At 33.0% G+C, this 16721-nt stretch overlaps 2 protein-coding genes across 3 annotated transcripts in view; one reads left to right on the top strand and one right to left on the bottom strand.

The window, feature by feature from the left end:
* Nucleotides 1–16721, top strand: part of LOC129747268 (cytochrome b5 reductase 4) — a 257924-nt gene that overhangs the window by 46919 nt on the left and 194284 nt on the right. The window lies entirely within an intron of this gene.
* Nucleotides 1–16721, bottom strand: part of LOC129747269 (fatty-acid amide hydrolase 2) — a 65193-nt gene that overhangs the window by 7806 nt on the left and 40666 nt on the right. The window contains exons 3-5 of the mRNA XM_055741384.1: nt 11247–11466; nt 11026–11158; nt 3142–3401 (exon numbers count right to left, since the gene is read on the bottom strand). Coding sequence (XP_055597359.1) covers nt 3142–3401; nt 11026–11158; nt 11247–11466 — 613 coding nt within the window. The remainder of the gene's footprint in view (nt 1–3141; nt 3402–11025; nt 11159–11246; nt 11467–16721) is intronic.

The following is a 16721-nucleotide window of genomic DNA, read 5'->3' as shown; positions in this document are numbered from 1 at the left end:
CGACGTGGTTCTCCTGGCATCGGGCCCATCAACAGAAGAAATCCAGCTACTCGCCACAGTAGCTATCGAGAAGGTGGAAAATTGGATGCGCTCCAAGAGCCTACGTCTGGCTCACCACAAGACCGAGATGGTGCTGATCACCAACCTGATCTCAGCACAATCAGGGACGATCGCAGTTGGTCCGTGCGCAATCGAGTCCAATCGTGCGATAAAATACCTGGGGGTGAGGATCGACGACCGGCTGAGCTTCACGGCCCACGTCGACTACGCCTGCAAAAGAGCGACAATGGCGACAGCAGCCCTTTCACGGGCCATGTCGAACAACTCGGCGATCCGTTGCAGCAGAAGGAGGGTCCAGGCGAGTGTGACCTCGTCCATTCTGCGGTATGGAGTGGCAGCCTTGAGCAGGCAGTGTAATCTGCAAAAGCTCTGCAGTGTGCAGCGGCTGAGGAACCTGCGAGTAATCAGCGCATACCGAACGGTGTCCTCGGTAGCTGCTGATGTTGTGGCGGGGGTCATGTCCATCTCGGTCTTGCTAGAGGAAGATACCTTCTGCTACGAGCACAGGCACATGCCCGACGTGCGGAAACATGCCAGAGAGGCCTCGCTGTCCAACTGGCAGCACCAGTGGGACAGCTCGGACCGTGGTCGGTGGACCCATCGCTTGATCCCTAATATCGGATCCTGGATGGATCGGAGACATGGAGAGGTGGACTTTTGCATGACACACTTCCTGACTGGTCACGGATGTTTCATGCAATACCACCATCGGTTTAGACATGTGGCTTTACCACAAGACATGACCTTCTCCGCAGTCAAACTCGTAGGGGTCAGAGTATTCACGCCGCGGAATACTCTCGGGTAGAGTGGTTTCTCGTCGCCGTTGGGACATCACCGTCGGAATTCATCTGATTCGTAAGCGTAAAAGGCCCGTACGTGTGCTGTTACAGGCGCGAGTCTAGGCGGGCTAAAAGCCTAGGGTTGCCAGCCCCAAAGTTGCTAGCCAAAAGAAGGAGGAAGACCGGACCACACTTGGAGTAGAATGCCCTTTTGGCGGGGGGCTTTCGAGTAGAGTGCGTCCGATTCTAGCAGTAAAGCATACAAAGATAAGTCTTTACCTTCTGCGTATGCTGAGCTGTTAGGTACGTCGCGAACACTGTGTAGAGTGCCTCGACCGCCGCGGTGTATCCGAGTAGAACGCAATTCCTACGACGGAAGCTGCAGAGATAAGACAATACCTTCTCCGCAGTCGAACTCGTATGCAGAAGAGTTTTCACGCCACGGAATACTCTCGAATAGCGTGGCTTCACGTCGTCAGCGGGTGAGTCACTCGATTATGACGTAGGATGACGTTTTCGCCGGGAATCATCCGGGTAGTTTCGTAAAGCCCTGGACGTGTGCTGTGACAGGCGCGTGTCCAGGATAAGCTGCTCTCGATCGGCACACGACGGGCAAAAAAATCCACGGGCCAAACATCCTTGGTTTGCCAGTCAAAAGTAGAAAAGAAGACCGGACAACGGTCAGAGTAGACTGACCCCATTGACGGAGTGCTGTCAAGTAGAGTGCGTCCGATCCCACGGTTTGAAACTACAAAGATAAGGCAACATCTTCTGCGTAGCGGATGGCGTGGGTACGCTGAGTTCGTACGTAGGATGCTCTACCTTCGGAGAGTATCTTAGTAGCGCCTTTCCTAATGATCGAAGCTGCGGGGATAAGACAAGACTTTCTCCGTAGTGGAAGTTGTTGTGAAAAGGTTATTCCACGGTTGGGGTGGAGTAGCTCTCGACGCCAGGTGAGCCTTTTGAATCAGTGAAGGATGACGTCTTCGTCGGGAATAATCCGTTACTTACTTGCGTTAAGTCTAGAGCGTGTGCTGTGACAGGCGCTTGTCCAGGACGACGTGTACTTTAACCTCGAGTCATTACGAGGAGGGGTCTAATCTTGAGTCGTTAGAGAAGAGTTCAGGCCTCGTGTCGCCAAGAGGAGAAGTTTGTGAGGGAACCTCGAGTAATTGCAAGGAGATGTCGGTTCTCGGGTCTTTAGAGGAGAGTCCAGGCGTCAAGTCGTAATGAGGAGAGGTATTGCTGAAAGTTGTCTTGTTAAAGAGTATTGCGTTGGTCGGGTTAACAACTAAATCGAAAGGATAACCCCGCCATTGGGGAGTATCTGAGTATTGCAGTTCCCAAGCTGTGTAAGGATGACGTCTTAGTCGGGAGTATCGTTCGAGTCGTTACGTTAAGCGTGTATTGTCACAGGTGTAAGTACAGGATGAACTTCTCTTGACGGACACACGACGGGTAAAGGTGTCGAACCTCATATCCGGGTTAAAAAGTTGGACATCGATACATTTCAAAAGAAGACAGGCCCCGAGTCTCCATTTTGAGAGGTTCGTGTGTTCAAACTTCGAGTCTTTATAACAAGAAATTGGATCTCGAGTTCCAAGAGGGGAGGTCAGATCTTGTGTCAGGGCAGGGGTACGCGTGTTAACCTTGAGTTGTTAGAGGAATGACCAGTTAGAGAGTTATGTTTACATTAACCTTGATTCCTTGCGAAGAGATATCGGATCTCGATTCGTTAGAGAAGATATCAGGTCTCGAGTCGCTAGAGAAGAGTTCAGGCTTCGAGTTATAAGGAGAGGTATTACTGAAAGTGGTTTCGTCTATGAGTATAACCTGGGCCACACTAGCACAAGATGACCTCCCGCTACTAAAGAACAGTTTAACGAGAGTTCCAGGTGGACAAAAGTCCAGTTGGAATTAAGGGAGTATATCATGAGTCGTCCCATTGCACCCATGAACACAGAGAAGCAAACTAAGGAGACGCGGTGGTTTACCGTGCCTAGGAATTCATTTTAAGGTTTACGATTTACGACTTGGAAGAAGACCAGTTAAATCAGGTTGATCAGTCTAATCTACTTCGTTCAGATTTTCTGTGAAGTTAGACAAGCCAGGGCAATCAGGATGGCTAGGTCAATCAAGGTAGTAGTGTCGTTAAGTAAGTTAGGTCTGTTAAGTCATTTCATTTTATCAAGCGAAAGTCAAATGTCTAGCCCATACAGTACTTGACTCAGTTTTCAAATGGTCAGTTTTTTTAAGTTACGAACCAAATATCTTATGTTATGTTATTCTTCAAGATACTTACACAAAAACATATTGTGCTGGGAGCTAACCGGAATCGGGTACTGTCCATCGTTCGAAACCACATGGGGGGACGGCTTGTGCCCGAAGATACCGTTGAAGAAGGCCGGCATCCGAATCGATCCTCCAATGTCGGACCCGATGCCAAAGGGAGCTGCAGCCGAGGCCTGAATAGTTCCTTCACCACCACTCGAACCTCCCACGATTCGATTGGTATCGTACGGATTCCGGGACCGACCATGAACCGTGTTGACACTTTCCCACCTGAAATTGAAGAAGGGGAGAGGTTACTATTTAAGTTTCAGTTGGTGACTCGTCCGATGTTTATTTAAATTAAAGTGGGTTGAACTATTCCCCATTCCTATTTATATTTTAGAAACATGACTCCATTCTATGACTGTGCTTAAGTCGAACAAACACGATAAAGATAAATAATTGATACCTTGGTCAGGCGGCTGAATTCGCTGAGCAATGGCTAAACTAATTTTCTCTAGAGCCAACACAGTCTAGATGTCGAGGAAAGTTGTTTTCAGGAGAAATTTTTATCATGGATCTGACTTTTAGACTTTTAGATGGATCAAACTGGGTTGGATTGTGTTAATAATTTTTAAAAAATATATATTTTACGTCCTTTTAAATTTTAACCTCGGAGGTATATCTAAAAAATTAAAATAATTCGAATGACAATAAATAGACACTCCCACATATGTATAAACAGTCACATCACATGTGTGGTGTTCAAATATGGCCGGTCGTGTCGTGTCATGTCGATGTCATGTCCGTCTGGCGCGTTTTGTGGGTCGATAGGCGAGCTCTTTTTCAACGCGGGTAAAATCAATAAAATGATTGCCGCCACTCATCTCTGTCGCCATCCGCAAATGTTGTTTGTGTCCGGTAGACGACGCGACGGAAGGATTGTTGTGGCTCTAGCTTTTTATGGAATTGGAGAGCGATAAAAAATATGATTAAGCTGACGATATCTAGTTTTCAGAACTAGATTTGGATGTTAATTTTTGGATTTTTTTATTGATAAAGATTTAACAAAATGGGGGAAGATGATTCATTCAAATATTTTTTTGGTACTTTTTCAAGATTCTAATATTATTTGTTTTAGAAATGTGTTTTTTATATTCCTTAGTTATGTTTTATACTTGTCGTATTTTTTTTTTATCTAAAAACATTTCTTTTGCTGATCATACTTTCTGTTATAATGTTTAATTTTTTTAAGAATTTGAAAGTGTTTTTTTGTAATTGTTTTTTTTTTAGAAATTGATGAACATTTTTTTTTATTTGAATTTTTTTAAGTCTCAAAATTCTGTATTAAAAAAAAGTTAATCCATTTTTATTTCTTTTTCCATATTTGAAACTTGCCCATTTTTTTTTTTTTAATTTTATTCTATTTTCGTTTGTTTTTCTTTAATTTTTTTTTCCTAAAACATTTTCAAATTTTATGAAAACTTAAACTTTTTGGGCTGTTCTCAAATTTTGATTTATTTACTTGTTTCTGATTTTCGTTTTGACAAAAGTGAGCAAAATAACAAATTTGACATACATATATGGCACATATGAGTTCAAGGCTAGAAGTTGGTCACTTTTTAGTAAATTTGTCACTATTTTCTGAATGGTCAATCACTAGTTTCTGTTTTTGAAATTTAGTCAATAAAATCACTATTCTTTAATAATTTGAAAAGTATGAATCGAAAATATCAGATATTTTATTTTTAAGTTCACTTATTTCTAAACACTTTCGAATCATTTGAAAGATTGGTACAGAGATATCAATTTTTGATTTCAAAACCTATTTGTAGTTTTCGATAACTTTCATTAATTTCTGAACCTTTTTAGAGGTTAACTGATATGTTTTCTACAGTATTCCAAGAAATTTCTGAGGTGTTTCTTGGATCTGTTACTTTTTTATGAAATTGTCGTGTAATATCATTTATGAATATTTAAAAAAAAATTCTACCGTTTTGAACCTCATTTAAATCTTTCTTGTGAATCTTGCAATATAGTCTGCAATGAATCTCTTTGGAAATGTTCCATTTTTGTAGGTAAATTCTCATTGAGTTAGTTTTAAATTAAAAAAAAAATCAACCTTGAAGATTTGTCTCGTGAATTTTTTTAGCCTTTTTTGTGTGAGTCATTGTCAATCTTCTGTCAACACTTTATCGTTTATTCTTTTTCAATCATCTATCATTGTTTTGTCACTTTTTTATGAGGACCTCCCAATTTTTAATTTCATGACTTTTTCATGAAATGAAACTTCTGTAAATGTAAATCTTGACTCAAATCTATTTAACTTTTCGTTGAACATGAGCTGATTCGTAGATTTCTCATATATAAAAAATTAGTTTTAAATTTTTGGTTTCCGCTAATTTATTTCGAATTGTTTACTTTTTTCAATATAATTTTATAATTTTTAAAATGTTTTAGTGAAATTGAAAAAAAGTCTGGTTTGGGTGTATACACTATAAGGTAAACTTGAATTCTGCGGGAGGATAGGACTAGGATTCTGCGGTCTCTATTTTTAAATTTTCTAAGCTCATTTAAAATGTTCCTCTTTTGTCCAACATATTGCTTCTCTATTAGTGAGGCCAAAAGTCACACTGTCTTCAAAGCGTTTTATTTTTGTTTTTAAGTGATTTTTAAGTTCGTTTTCGACTTGAAGTGGTCACTAATTTTACCCTAATTTCACTTTAAAGTAATTATTTTGCCCTACTTTTTTACCGCATGGTCGCTTTTAGCACTGTATGACAAAAATGACAAATATCACAAAATAAATGAAAATGACCTAACGAAAAACAAAAATATATAAAAAAAAACTATAAACTGACAACACAAGTTACACAATTGACAATGTTTTAAATTTTTGTATACTTGTTTTCATTGTTTTTCAAGGTTTTTTTAATCAATATCAAACCATTTTAATACATGAAATATTTCAACGGTTTGAAATTAAAGAATAGTTCAAATAATTTAATATTTGAAATTTTACACTTATTTGATAATTTTTTAAATTTAATTTTTCATGTTTATTTTTTTTGTCTTTTATGGGTTACTTTCATTTGTTTCAACTGTATTTAAAATAAAGCTGAAGTTTATAAATAGCATTCTCTCAAAATATTTTCATTTCTTTTAATTGTTATGATTTTTGAAAACTTTGCAAAAAAATTTCATATTTTAAGATTTTTTCTAATTTTTTTTCAATTTTCATTTTTTTTATGTTTTATTTTTTTATAAGTATTTTTTTAATTTTTTCATTCCAGTTTTAATTTTTAATTTTGAAATTTTTATTGAAATTTTTTCTTTCAAATGTTAGCTTTAAATTTTCATTAAAGTGATAAACTTTTTTTTTCGTTTTCAAATATTAAACACAAAACCTGATTTCTAAATTCTCAATTCTTCGTTTTCATTTTTGAATTTCTTTATTCTTTTTTTTGTTTGAAGTTTCACTTCCAAATTTTATGGGCTTGTGATATAGCTCAGTTGGCAAGTCTGTTGTCTCCTGAGCCGATGTCCGCAAGTTCGAGCCCAAGAGTAAACATCGAACACAGTTGTACCGGATAAGTTTTTCAATAACGATCCGCCAACTGTAACGTTGATAAAGTCGCGAATGCCATAAAGATGGTGAAACGACTATAATCGAAACAAAAAAAAAAAAAACTTCCAAATTTTGAATTCAAGCTTCTAATTTCATGTTTCAAGCTTGGGTTTGAAATGGGAGTTTCTAGTCTTAAGTTTCAACATTCGCTGTTGCACAATTTTACATTTTAAGTTTTAATTTGTATTATCTACTTACTGGCCCGGTAAACTTCATTTCACCTTCAACTTAATAAATCGTTATAAATGTTTAACTTATTCTACAAGTTCTCAACTTCTTCGTGCTTGTGAATAAATTTAAAATCATGAAAATCGTCTTAAAATTATTCGATTTGTGTCCCATTTTTAGTTGATTCTACATTTATTTTTACTGTTTTAATTTTTTTTAAATTTTGACAAATTTTCATAAACATTTAAACTTTTTGATTTTCATATCTTCCAAACTTTTCTTTTTATTTTTAAATTTATAAATTTTCAAGTTTAAAATTCTAATTTTTAAATTTTGATTGATTTTTTTCTTTCAAATGTTAACTTAAATTTTTCATTAAAAAAGTTAACTTTTTTTTCGTTTTCGAAGACAGTTTCAAATTGATTTTCATTTGACCTTTTTTGTTTTAAATATGATTTTCTTTTCTGAAAATCAATCTTCTTATTTTTAATTTGATTTTCTTGATTGATTCTCGATTCTCTTTTTTTATTTCTTTATCGTGTTTTTTTTTCGTTTTAAGCTCCATATTTAAATTTGAACAAAAGTTTCTAGTTTCATGATTCGAGTTCCGGTTTTAAATGGCAGTTTCAACTTTCCCTATTTCAAAATTTTTCATTTCAATTTTTAAATTTTAGTTTCATGATTCAGTTTTGAGTTTCAAGTTTCAGGTTCCAGTTCATTTTTTAAGTTTCTATTTTTTTTTTTTTTGTTCAGTTTCAACTTTTAATTACAATTTTCGTTCTTGATTTTTTTTTAAATTTTAAGTCTCAATTTCATTTTCAGATTCAGTTTTAAGTTGCAAGTTTCAATTTCAAGTTTTCATTTTTAAGATTCATGTTCCAAGTTGCAGGTTTCATGTTTCATTTTCCAGATTCATGTTTCAGTTTCATTTTAAGTTTCAGTTTCAAGTTCAGTTTCAAGTTTCAGTTTCAATTTTCAGTTTCAAATTCAGTTTAAAGTTTCAGTTCCAAATTCCAGTTTCATATTTCAGTTTAATGAATTGAACAGTTCAAATAATTTTAACATTTTAAATTTTATACTGAATTGATCATTTTAACCTTCCAAAGCCGTTCGCTAAATATCCGTTTCCTGGAAATATGCGTTGTAATTTGATTTCGTTCTCCTGGCTGTAAATGTTAACCGATTTTGATGATATTATATTCATTGTGTAGGTAATTTATTCTAATTACTCAACATTTCAAAATAAAGTCGATATGTATTACCAGGATTTCAGAAACTGGTTCAGAAAGGTAAAAGTCCGAAAAATCAATTTTATTTTTAAAATACTCATAACTTCTGACAGCTTTTCTGTATTTAATTATTTCATTGATGTTTGAAATTGTCAAGAATCCATCTATCCGACAATGTATAAATATGTTGGGGTCCAATGAAACTTTTTACCGCTATGACAGATCTTCCGGTAGAAAAAAAAGTCTTACTTTAAAAAAACAACATCCAGTTTTTGCTTTGCTTAGCTGTATTTCATTTCTCAATGAACCGATTTTAAAAACTCAAATTTTAGTTTTTTGGCGTTAACTTGATCATTATTTTCATAGAACATACTTGGTCTGTCAAAACTACCAGTTCATCAGTATATTGGAATGATGATTAAGATGTTTGAAATGTGCGCTTCGGGTCATATTGACCCGAACGGCTTTGGGGGGTTAAATAAAAAAATAATTTTTCATGCTTTTTATATATTAAAATGTTTTATATTTGTTTTTTTTAACGAATTTTCATTTGTTTTAACTGAATTTAAAATTACTAAAGTTTTTAAATAGTATTTTCTCAAAATATTTTCATTTGTTTTTATTTTTATGATTTTTGAAAACTGCGAAAGATTTTTGAATTTTAAGATATCTATTTCAATTTTCATATATTTTTTTGTTTAATTTTTTTATATGAAAATTTTTGATGATTTCAAGTTTTAATTTCTTATTATTTATTTTGATTAAAATTTAGCTTTCAAATATTAGCAAATTTTAAAGTGATTATTTTTTTTCGTTTTCAAATATTTAATACTAAATCTAATTTCTAAATTTTCAATTTTCGGTTTTCAATTTTGAGTTTATCTATTTCTTTTTTGCTTAAAATTCCAATTTACAATTTTGGATTCAAGTTTCTAGTGTCGTGATTCGAGCTCCAGTTTGAAATGGCAGGTTCAAGTTTGAAGTTTCAACTTCCGTTGTTTCACAATTTTACATTTGAAGTTTTAATTTTTAATGTCTATTTTCAACGGAATTCAAGTTTCAGTTCCAAGTTCCAGTTTCCAGTAGAATATATTCTATCTATTTTTTGCTTTTATCGGTTTTATTTGTTTTAGCTGTTCTTGAATTTTCCTATACTTCAAAATAGCATTTTATCAAATTATTTTCATTTATTTTTATTGCTTTAATTAAAAAAAATCCGATAGATTTTGTTGTAAACATTTTATTTTTTTTAATTTTCATATCTTCTTAATGTTTTTCTTATAATTTTTTAATTTAAAAACTTTCAAATTTTAAATTTTAATTGGCTTTTTTTCTTTCAAATGTTAACTTAAATTTTTCATTAAAAAGATTAACTTTTGTTTCGTTTTCAAATACAGTTTCAAACTAATTTTCAATGGATTTTTTTTTTTCAAAATTTAATCTTAATGTTTTAAACTCTAGATCTCATGTAAAAAAATTTCTTAATTTTTTTGTTTTAACCTCCAGATAAAAATTATGAATAAAAGTTTCAACTTTCGCTATTCCCCAATCTTACAAGTTTTTTATTTTAGTTTGCAACATTCAGTTTTAGGTTTCACTTTCTATATTAATTTTTAAGTTTCAGTTTCAATTTTCAGTTATAGAGTTTAATATTTTCAGTCTCAATTTCAGTTTCAGATTCAAGTTTAAGTTTCAAGTTTCATTTTCAGATTCACGTTTCAATTTAAAGTTTCAAGTTTTATGTTTCATGTTTCAGATTCATGTTTCGGTTTAGTTTCAAGTTTCAGTTTCAAGTTTTAGCTTAAAGTTTCAGATTGATTTTTCAAGTTTCAGTTTGAAGTTACAGTCTCATATTGCAAGTTTCAGTTTCAAAACTTGAATTTTTAGACTGTTTCTGTTTCTTGTTTCAACCTCACGTTTTTGTTTCAAGATTTAATTTATAGTTTTAGTTTCAAGTTGCAGTTTCAAGTTGCAGTTTCAAGTTTTAGTTTCTAGTTTCTGTTTGAAGTTTCAAGTGTCAGTTCCAAGTTTCAGTTTCGAGTTTCAGTTGCAAGTTTTATTTTAAAGGCTGAGTTTCTAGTTTCAGTTTTATGTTTCAAGTTTCAAGCTTCGTTTCAAGTTTCAGTTTCAAGTTTCAGTTTTATGTTCCAGTTTCTAGTTTTAGTTTCATGTTTCAGTTTCCAGTTTTAGTTTCAAAGTTCAATTTCATGTTCCAGTTTCAACTTTCAGTTTCTAGTTTCAGTTTCAACTTTGAGTTTCAAGTTTCAAATTTCAGTTTCAAGTTTTAGTTTCATGTTTCAGGTTCATGTTTCAAGTTTCAAGTTTCAAGTTTCAATTTCAAATTTTAATTTTCAGTTTCAAGGATAAAATTACACTCATTAAAAATTTTCCCTCAAAAATATCTTCATAGCTTTCCAATATATGTACCTACATTTCAATTTTTTTTTAAATTTCCATTTAGACACCCTTATTAATCTGATTGAGTGCTTCTCTGGCGTGAAGAGTTCATCAAACCAAACACTTCATCCACGCGATAGGCTGAAGTCGCTGAAGTAAACATTACGCGTCTGATCTGAAATATTTACAAAATAGTATCTAGACTTGAAGTAAACAAACTCCAAATGCAATCATCGCATCGCCCACGTAAGCAAAGTTTAGCACACCATGTGGGAAATTGTAAATAAAAATGTTAAGAAAAAAAAAATCTAACCCAAACATTTCGACGTTAGTCTGATCCAAACAAAATCAGTTCTGTTTGGGTATTCGGTAAAAAAATAAAAATTACGGAATAATCTATATCAATGTGAATCGATCGATCGATTATTGATTCCATAAAATTTAAATTTAACGTCCGTGATTTTCGAACAACTTATTAATCACCCACACTCACCACATACAACATTCCGAGACGTTGGTCAGCGCGAATGGAATGGCACCGGCTTTCCTCATCAGTTCCATGGCCCGGGCATCTTTCTCGCCCCGGATATTTCTCCGCTTCCAAATTCCGGCCGTGTGCAGGAGATCTATTTTTGGATGGTCCCCCCGAGGTGTAAAATCGTTAACGATTATTCAATTTCTACAAAAATCCCAAAATAATAAAACAAATCTCACCTTTGACACTGATGCAGTCTTTCGTTGAAATCGGAACCCCCAGGAAGGGTTTCTCGGTGGCCAGTTGCTGTTCCGAGAGGGTTCCGGAAGCGATCAGTTGATCCGCCTTGGCCGCCTCCTTGAGGGCCGTTTCGTAGCACTGATCGACGATGCAATTCAGTACCGGGTTAACTTCCTTGCAGCGCTCGATGTAGGCTTGCATCACTTCGACGCTGGTGAGCTGAAAGATGGATTAATTGTTTAAAACGGCTCTAAAATTAGTCAATTCTTCATACATTTTATAAATCATGACAAAAACTCCGTCGAGCATAAATATGCTGCTATAAATTTCAAAGAGAAGTTTACAAAGCAAAACCAAAAATGCACCTTCGCGAATTAGCAAATTCCTAACAACATTCGGCAGTAAAACCGAAAACATAATTAGAAAAAAACAATTCCAAATGGCCATCAAAAAAAATGGTCCCAATCTACGTTCAGGTGACTTAAACTTAGGCAACAAGTTGTCAAACACCAATTTTAAAGGTGTTTAAGCAAGACCGTACGAACAAGGGGGGGGGGGGGAAGTTAAGTGTTGAAACCAAGGCCGTGCGAACGGGGGGGGGGGGGGGGTTAAGGGTTTAACCGTCCCCCATGAAGATTTTTTCCGAGTAAAATTTTCACCATAGTATCAGATAACTTCATCTTAAATAAGTGTTAACAAGCAAGTACAAAAACGGAATTTAGTCTTAAATCACCCTTGGCTTCAGACATTTCATTCTACGACACTTCATGACGTTCACGATTTGAAACTAATTTTTCATTGTAATTTTGATTTGCAATTCAATCAACCTTTTGTATTGAAACTCTTAACTTGAGATACTAAAACCCTAAACTTTAAATAGATTTTTATTAAGAATTGTAACTAAACACGAACAGAGTTTGAAACGAACCATTTTAACTTTAAAATTAGTTTAGCGAATACTAATTTTATACATCGAAAAGTTGAAAACCATGCAACAGGTACAATGATCAACAGAATTAGCAAAAAAAGCAATCTAAAATCTAATATCCTTACCTTATTACTTAAATTTTGATTAAATAAAATCGTTTATGTCATTAAAAATGTTATGCTGATATGAAATATGCTTTAAGAAACCAATTCCAGTCTTAACTACATTTTGTATTTCTTGTTCTTGCTCAACATCAGATATGAAAAGGTTTGATAAATAACACAAGACCACGAAATCTACATTTTTCCAGGGTAAATGAATTTAAAAAAGTAATTTTGTCTAACCTGAGTGCCCTGAATCTAAATATGCAGTTTTTCTGTCAGTGATCAGCTGCTATTGAAATAACTTTTCAAAATAGGTTAAAATCTTTTAAGGAAGTTCTGGACTTTTTTTGACAAAACTTAAACAACAAAAAAACATTTTGAAATAAAAGTATTAACTGATTAAAAAAATTTCTTCAAGACTTTGAGTAACTAAGAGTTCTATTTGTTTACTTTTCTCATTTAACGAATTTTTAAAGAAGTTTGAACCAATTTTTTAACCTTTATGCAGCAATGTCAAAAATACTTGTAATGATATCTTTCCAAATTTTCCAAAACTCTCGAATTTTACTTTTTAAAATCATGCATCATCATCATCATCTTCATCATCGTCAACATATTATTCCTTAATTGAATGAAGTATTAGGAAAGAAATCAGAACATATTTTTTCTCAAATGTAGGTTTAATAGTTATTCAATTAATAATGATTGATTTCACTTAAAATGACACATTTTTAAACAAAATGTGATAGTTCAAATTTAACAAAAGATTCGAGTTCAGGGCGCTAAAATCTATCAAATTAATCATTTAAATATAAGCACCAAAATGCTTCTCCCTTGAGTTATCAATTAAATTTTTAAATAAGTTTAATAATGGTAAGACGTATTTATTGAAAAAACAAATCCTTTTTGAACTTATCTTTTTCATCTTAATATTCTGTTTCAATTTTCAAATGAGTTTACCGAATTCCATAGTACAGTTTGTTTCCCAATTTTTAAATAAATTTACCGAATTTTAAAGTCAAGCTATTTAAATTTTATAAATATTTTTAAAAAGTTTGTCTATGTTTTTTAACACTGACTTCTTGTGTTTTAAAACATAAACCTTCAATTTTTTTTCCTTATAAAAAAATTCACATTTAAAATCGCGATTATCAACTCTAGAATAGAAAATGAAAAAAAAGTAATTTAAGATGAGTAATAAATATCAATTTTTATCATTTTCATTTATTTTATTTTTTTTCCTTATTCATTATTCGAATTAAGATTTATTTTTAAATCTGTGTTTTTGAAACATTTAAATATTTCAAATTTGAAAACTAGACTGCTGAGAAATTATTTTGAAACAAATTTCTAGTTCTGAGCAAGGAACATCATTTTGAAAGTTTTTTCAATGGCTGACCGAAAACATAATTGATTTAAAACTTTCATTGTGATTTTTTTTTTTAAAGATTGATTCATTTCATCACTAAAATTTATTATTTTTTGAGTTTGTGTAAAAATAATGAATAAGGAAATGATGTTAGAAATCAATTTCCTTCTTTATTGTGTAATTTGGTATTGTTATTATTTTTAGCTAAATTTGAATTTTGAAACCCCCCCCCCCTCCATGGACGAGTCCTTCGCACGGGCCTGGTTGAAACCCCCTCCCCCCAAGGAGATTTTTTCCAAGTAAAATTTTTAGCTCAAAATATGAATTTAACATGTCAGAAAATTGGCTCGCCTTCGGCGGAATTTAGTCATGCATCACCCTAGGCCCAAAACATTTCATTTAACGACACTATATGACGTTCTCGAATTGATACTGATTTTAATTGTAAATTTCGATTTGTAATTTAAAAAACCTTATGTATAACTCAAATCTTGACACTCAAAATCCCTACCTCGTCTTTGGGATTGGTTTTTACGAAGAAGTGTAACTACACATGTTCAGAATTTAAAACCAACAACTGTTATATCAAAAGTCATTCATCGTATACTAATCTAACACATCAACAAGTTGGTAGCCCAATGACAGATGACAGGCGTCTTCTAAATGCTCAGCTCTACATTCAAAAGGGTTTTTATGAATTGCATAAAAAGCCACCCAATTCCCTATTTTTCGAGGTGCAAAGAATTTAGATTTTTTTTCTGCATTGAATGCTACTTTTGAAAATTGGTAAAAATTATTCGAGAAAGTTCTGTACTTTTTTAACAAAACTGTAGAATATTGCAAAAAATAATTTTTAATAAAGCTTTTAAATCAAGGAGGTATCAACTTTTCCCAAGACCGCATGTAATTTTGATTTCTTTGAAAAATGTTATAGAAGTTTTATTTTTGTTCACTTTTTCCGATTCTGTTAAATACGGGAGTTTCGACAAATTAAAATAAATAATTTGAACCACGTTAAATTAAAGATATTTCATAAAGCAAAAATCAAATCGTTATACAGGCTTCAACAAATTTGTAAAATAGAATAATTTTTTTTAACTTTCCTTATTAATTATTCCTTTCCAGAAATACTTAACACTTTTAGATAATTGAATCTCAGAAAAAAGTATATCTATGCAAATTATTACTCCTTGATTGAAAAAAAGTAAAATAAAAAAATCAGAATAATTTTTTTTTCTTTAAAATACGAAGACACACATATATGATCTCACTGAAACTTCATGTTTCTTTAAAGAGATCTCGTTTACTTAACTCTTATGCGTACATCATTCAAGCATATGATGGCTAGCATCTTTCAAATGCTAAAACCACCAGCACACAGAGAGAGTACTATGTATGCCGTGTCCGATCTCATGACCTCTGGCTTAGAATACCTAAACGTAATCCTCTAGGCCACGGTCGACGACGGCGGCATGTAGGTTTGTAAGCTTATCAGGGATAAATGGTTGATTTCACTCAAATCCGATTCATTTTTAAACTTATTAACTCCATATCGCCAAAACAAGAAGCGATAGCCAAAATTTTCCAAATCAATCATTAAAACATTGGCATTCAAAAAGCTATTCCCTTGATTTATCCATTAAAGACATTGGAATAAATTCCTTATAAAATGTTAAAAAACCAATCATTTGCAGCATATTTTTTTCAATATTCACTATTTCTCTATTTTATTTTTTTAAGATTGTCTTTAATTTTATATTCTGATTTTTTTCTTACATTATTTTCTTGGAAGCCTATAGGGGAAAGTCGGGTAAGACGGACACCCTAAGGTAGAATCGCAATAGAAAATCAGATACTCCTATTTTCATCGCAGTTTTCGTGCAGATGGGCAGTTTAGGTTGTTTGCTAACGCATTAACCACTGGAATTAGTAAATTTCCATGATCACGACTGTTTTTATAGCCATCTAAAAAATGCTTGCATATTACACTTTTCAAAAATGGTCGGGTAAAACGGACACTGTTCAGAAAAGGTACATTTTGCCGCAAAAATTGCCGCAAAAATATCTTCATTAGATATTTTTGTGAGTTAAGTATTTGAAAACTTGTTTAAACCAAAATGGAATCAACTGGTCCGAGTTCACAAGCGAAACAGTGTGGTTTCGGAATTCCGTATTTTATAGGCGCTAGGATCAAACCGATGAAAAATTTACAATACCTGGAGAAACTTATGTGTCCATTTTACCCGACCTTGAGGTGTCCGTCTTACCCGCCTTAGCAACTTTTTTTCAAAACGTTTGATGTTCAAGCCCTTTGACCGAAACTCGCTGATTTTCCTCCAGATGCTTAAAAAGAAGCCTCATAAACACTCTTCCTTTGAAAACGGTTGACATTTTCGAAAATTTTGCATTTTATGAGGAGGGAAAATTACATCAAATAATGGATCCTCAAAGTTTTTGTTTGTTTTGTTTACTCTTATGGGAACTTGCTTGCTATAAATAAACAAAGAGTCTCGAAAGTGTTGATATTTTTAGGCGAACATATTCCCATCATTAGGTTAGTGCCAAGCATTGAAATTCTCGAAATATTGAAAGTGTCCGTCTTACCCGACTTTCCCCTTAATATAAATGTTTAATAAGAAAAACAGTTTTTATCCCTTTTGTATAATTTTGAATTATAAACGTTTCACTTATTTTTATTATTCTGAGTCTTCTTTTTCGAAATGATCATGATTTTTAATTTATATTTTAAACTTTTGAAAATTGATCAAATTCAAAGGTTCGAAGCATCCATTTATGCTTTCAATATTAACAACAAAGATTGGAATTCTTTTTTTATCAGTTTCTTACATATCATTCAAGGAATATAATTTCTCAACCTGTGCTTTGTCAGTATAAGCATTGAATGATGAATTGAAAATGTAAAGTTATTTTTGTAATCTCTGCAAATGAGCCTTTTCTGCCTTTTATTTTGATACTTTGGACCCTTCAAGCAGTGTTTTTTAAATTATCATGTTTTTTCCGTAAATGAACGGGAGGTTTATAACTTTCAGGAAATTTATTTATAGTTCATGAT

Source organism: Uranotaenia lowii, chromosome 2 (assembly GCF_029784155.1).
Source record: "Uranotaenia lowii strain MFRU-FL chromosome 2, ASM2978415v1, whole genome shotgun sequence".
NCBI lineage: Eukaryota > Metazoa > Arthropoda > Insecta > Diptera > Culicidae > Uranotaenia > Uranotaenia lowii.
Note: the sequence above shows the minus strand (reverse complement) of the source record. Positions and strands in the feature narration are given on the sequence as shown.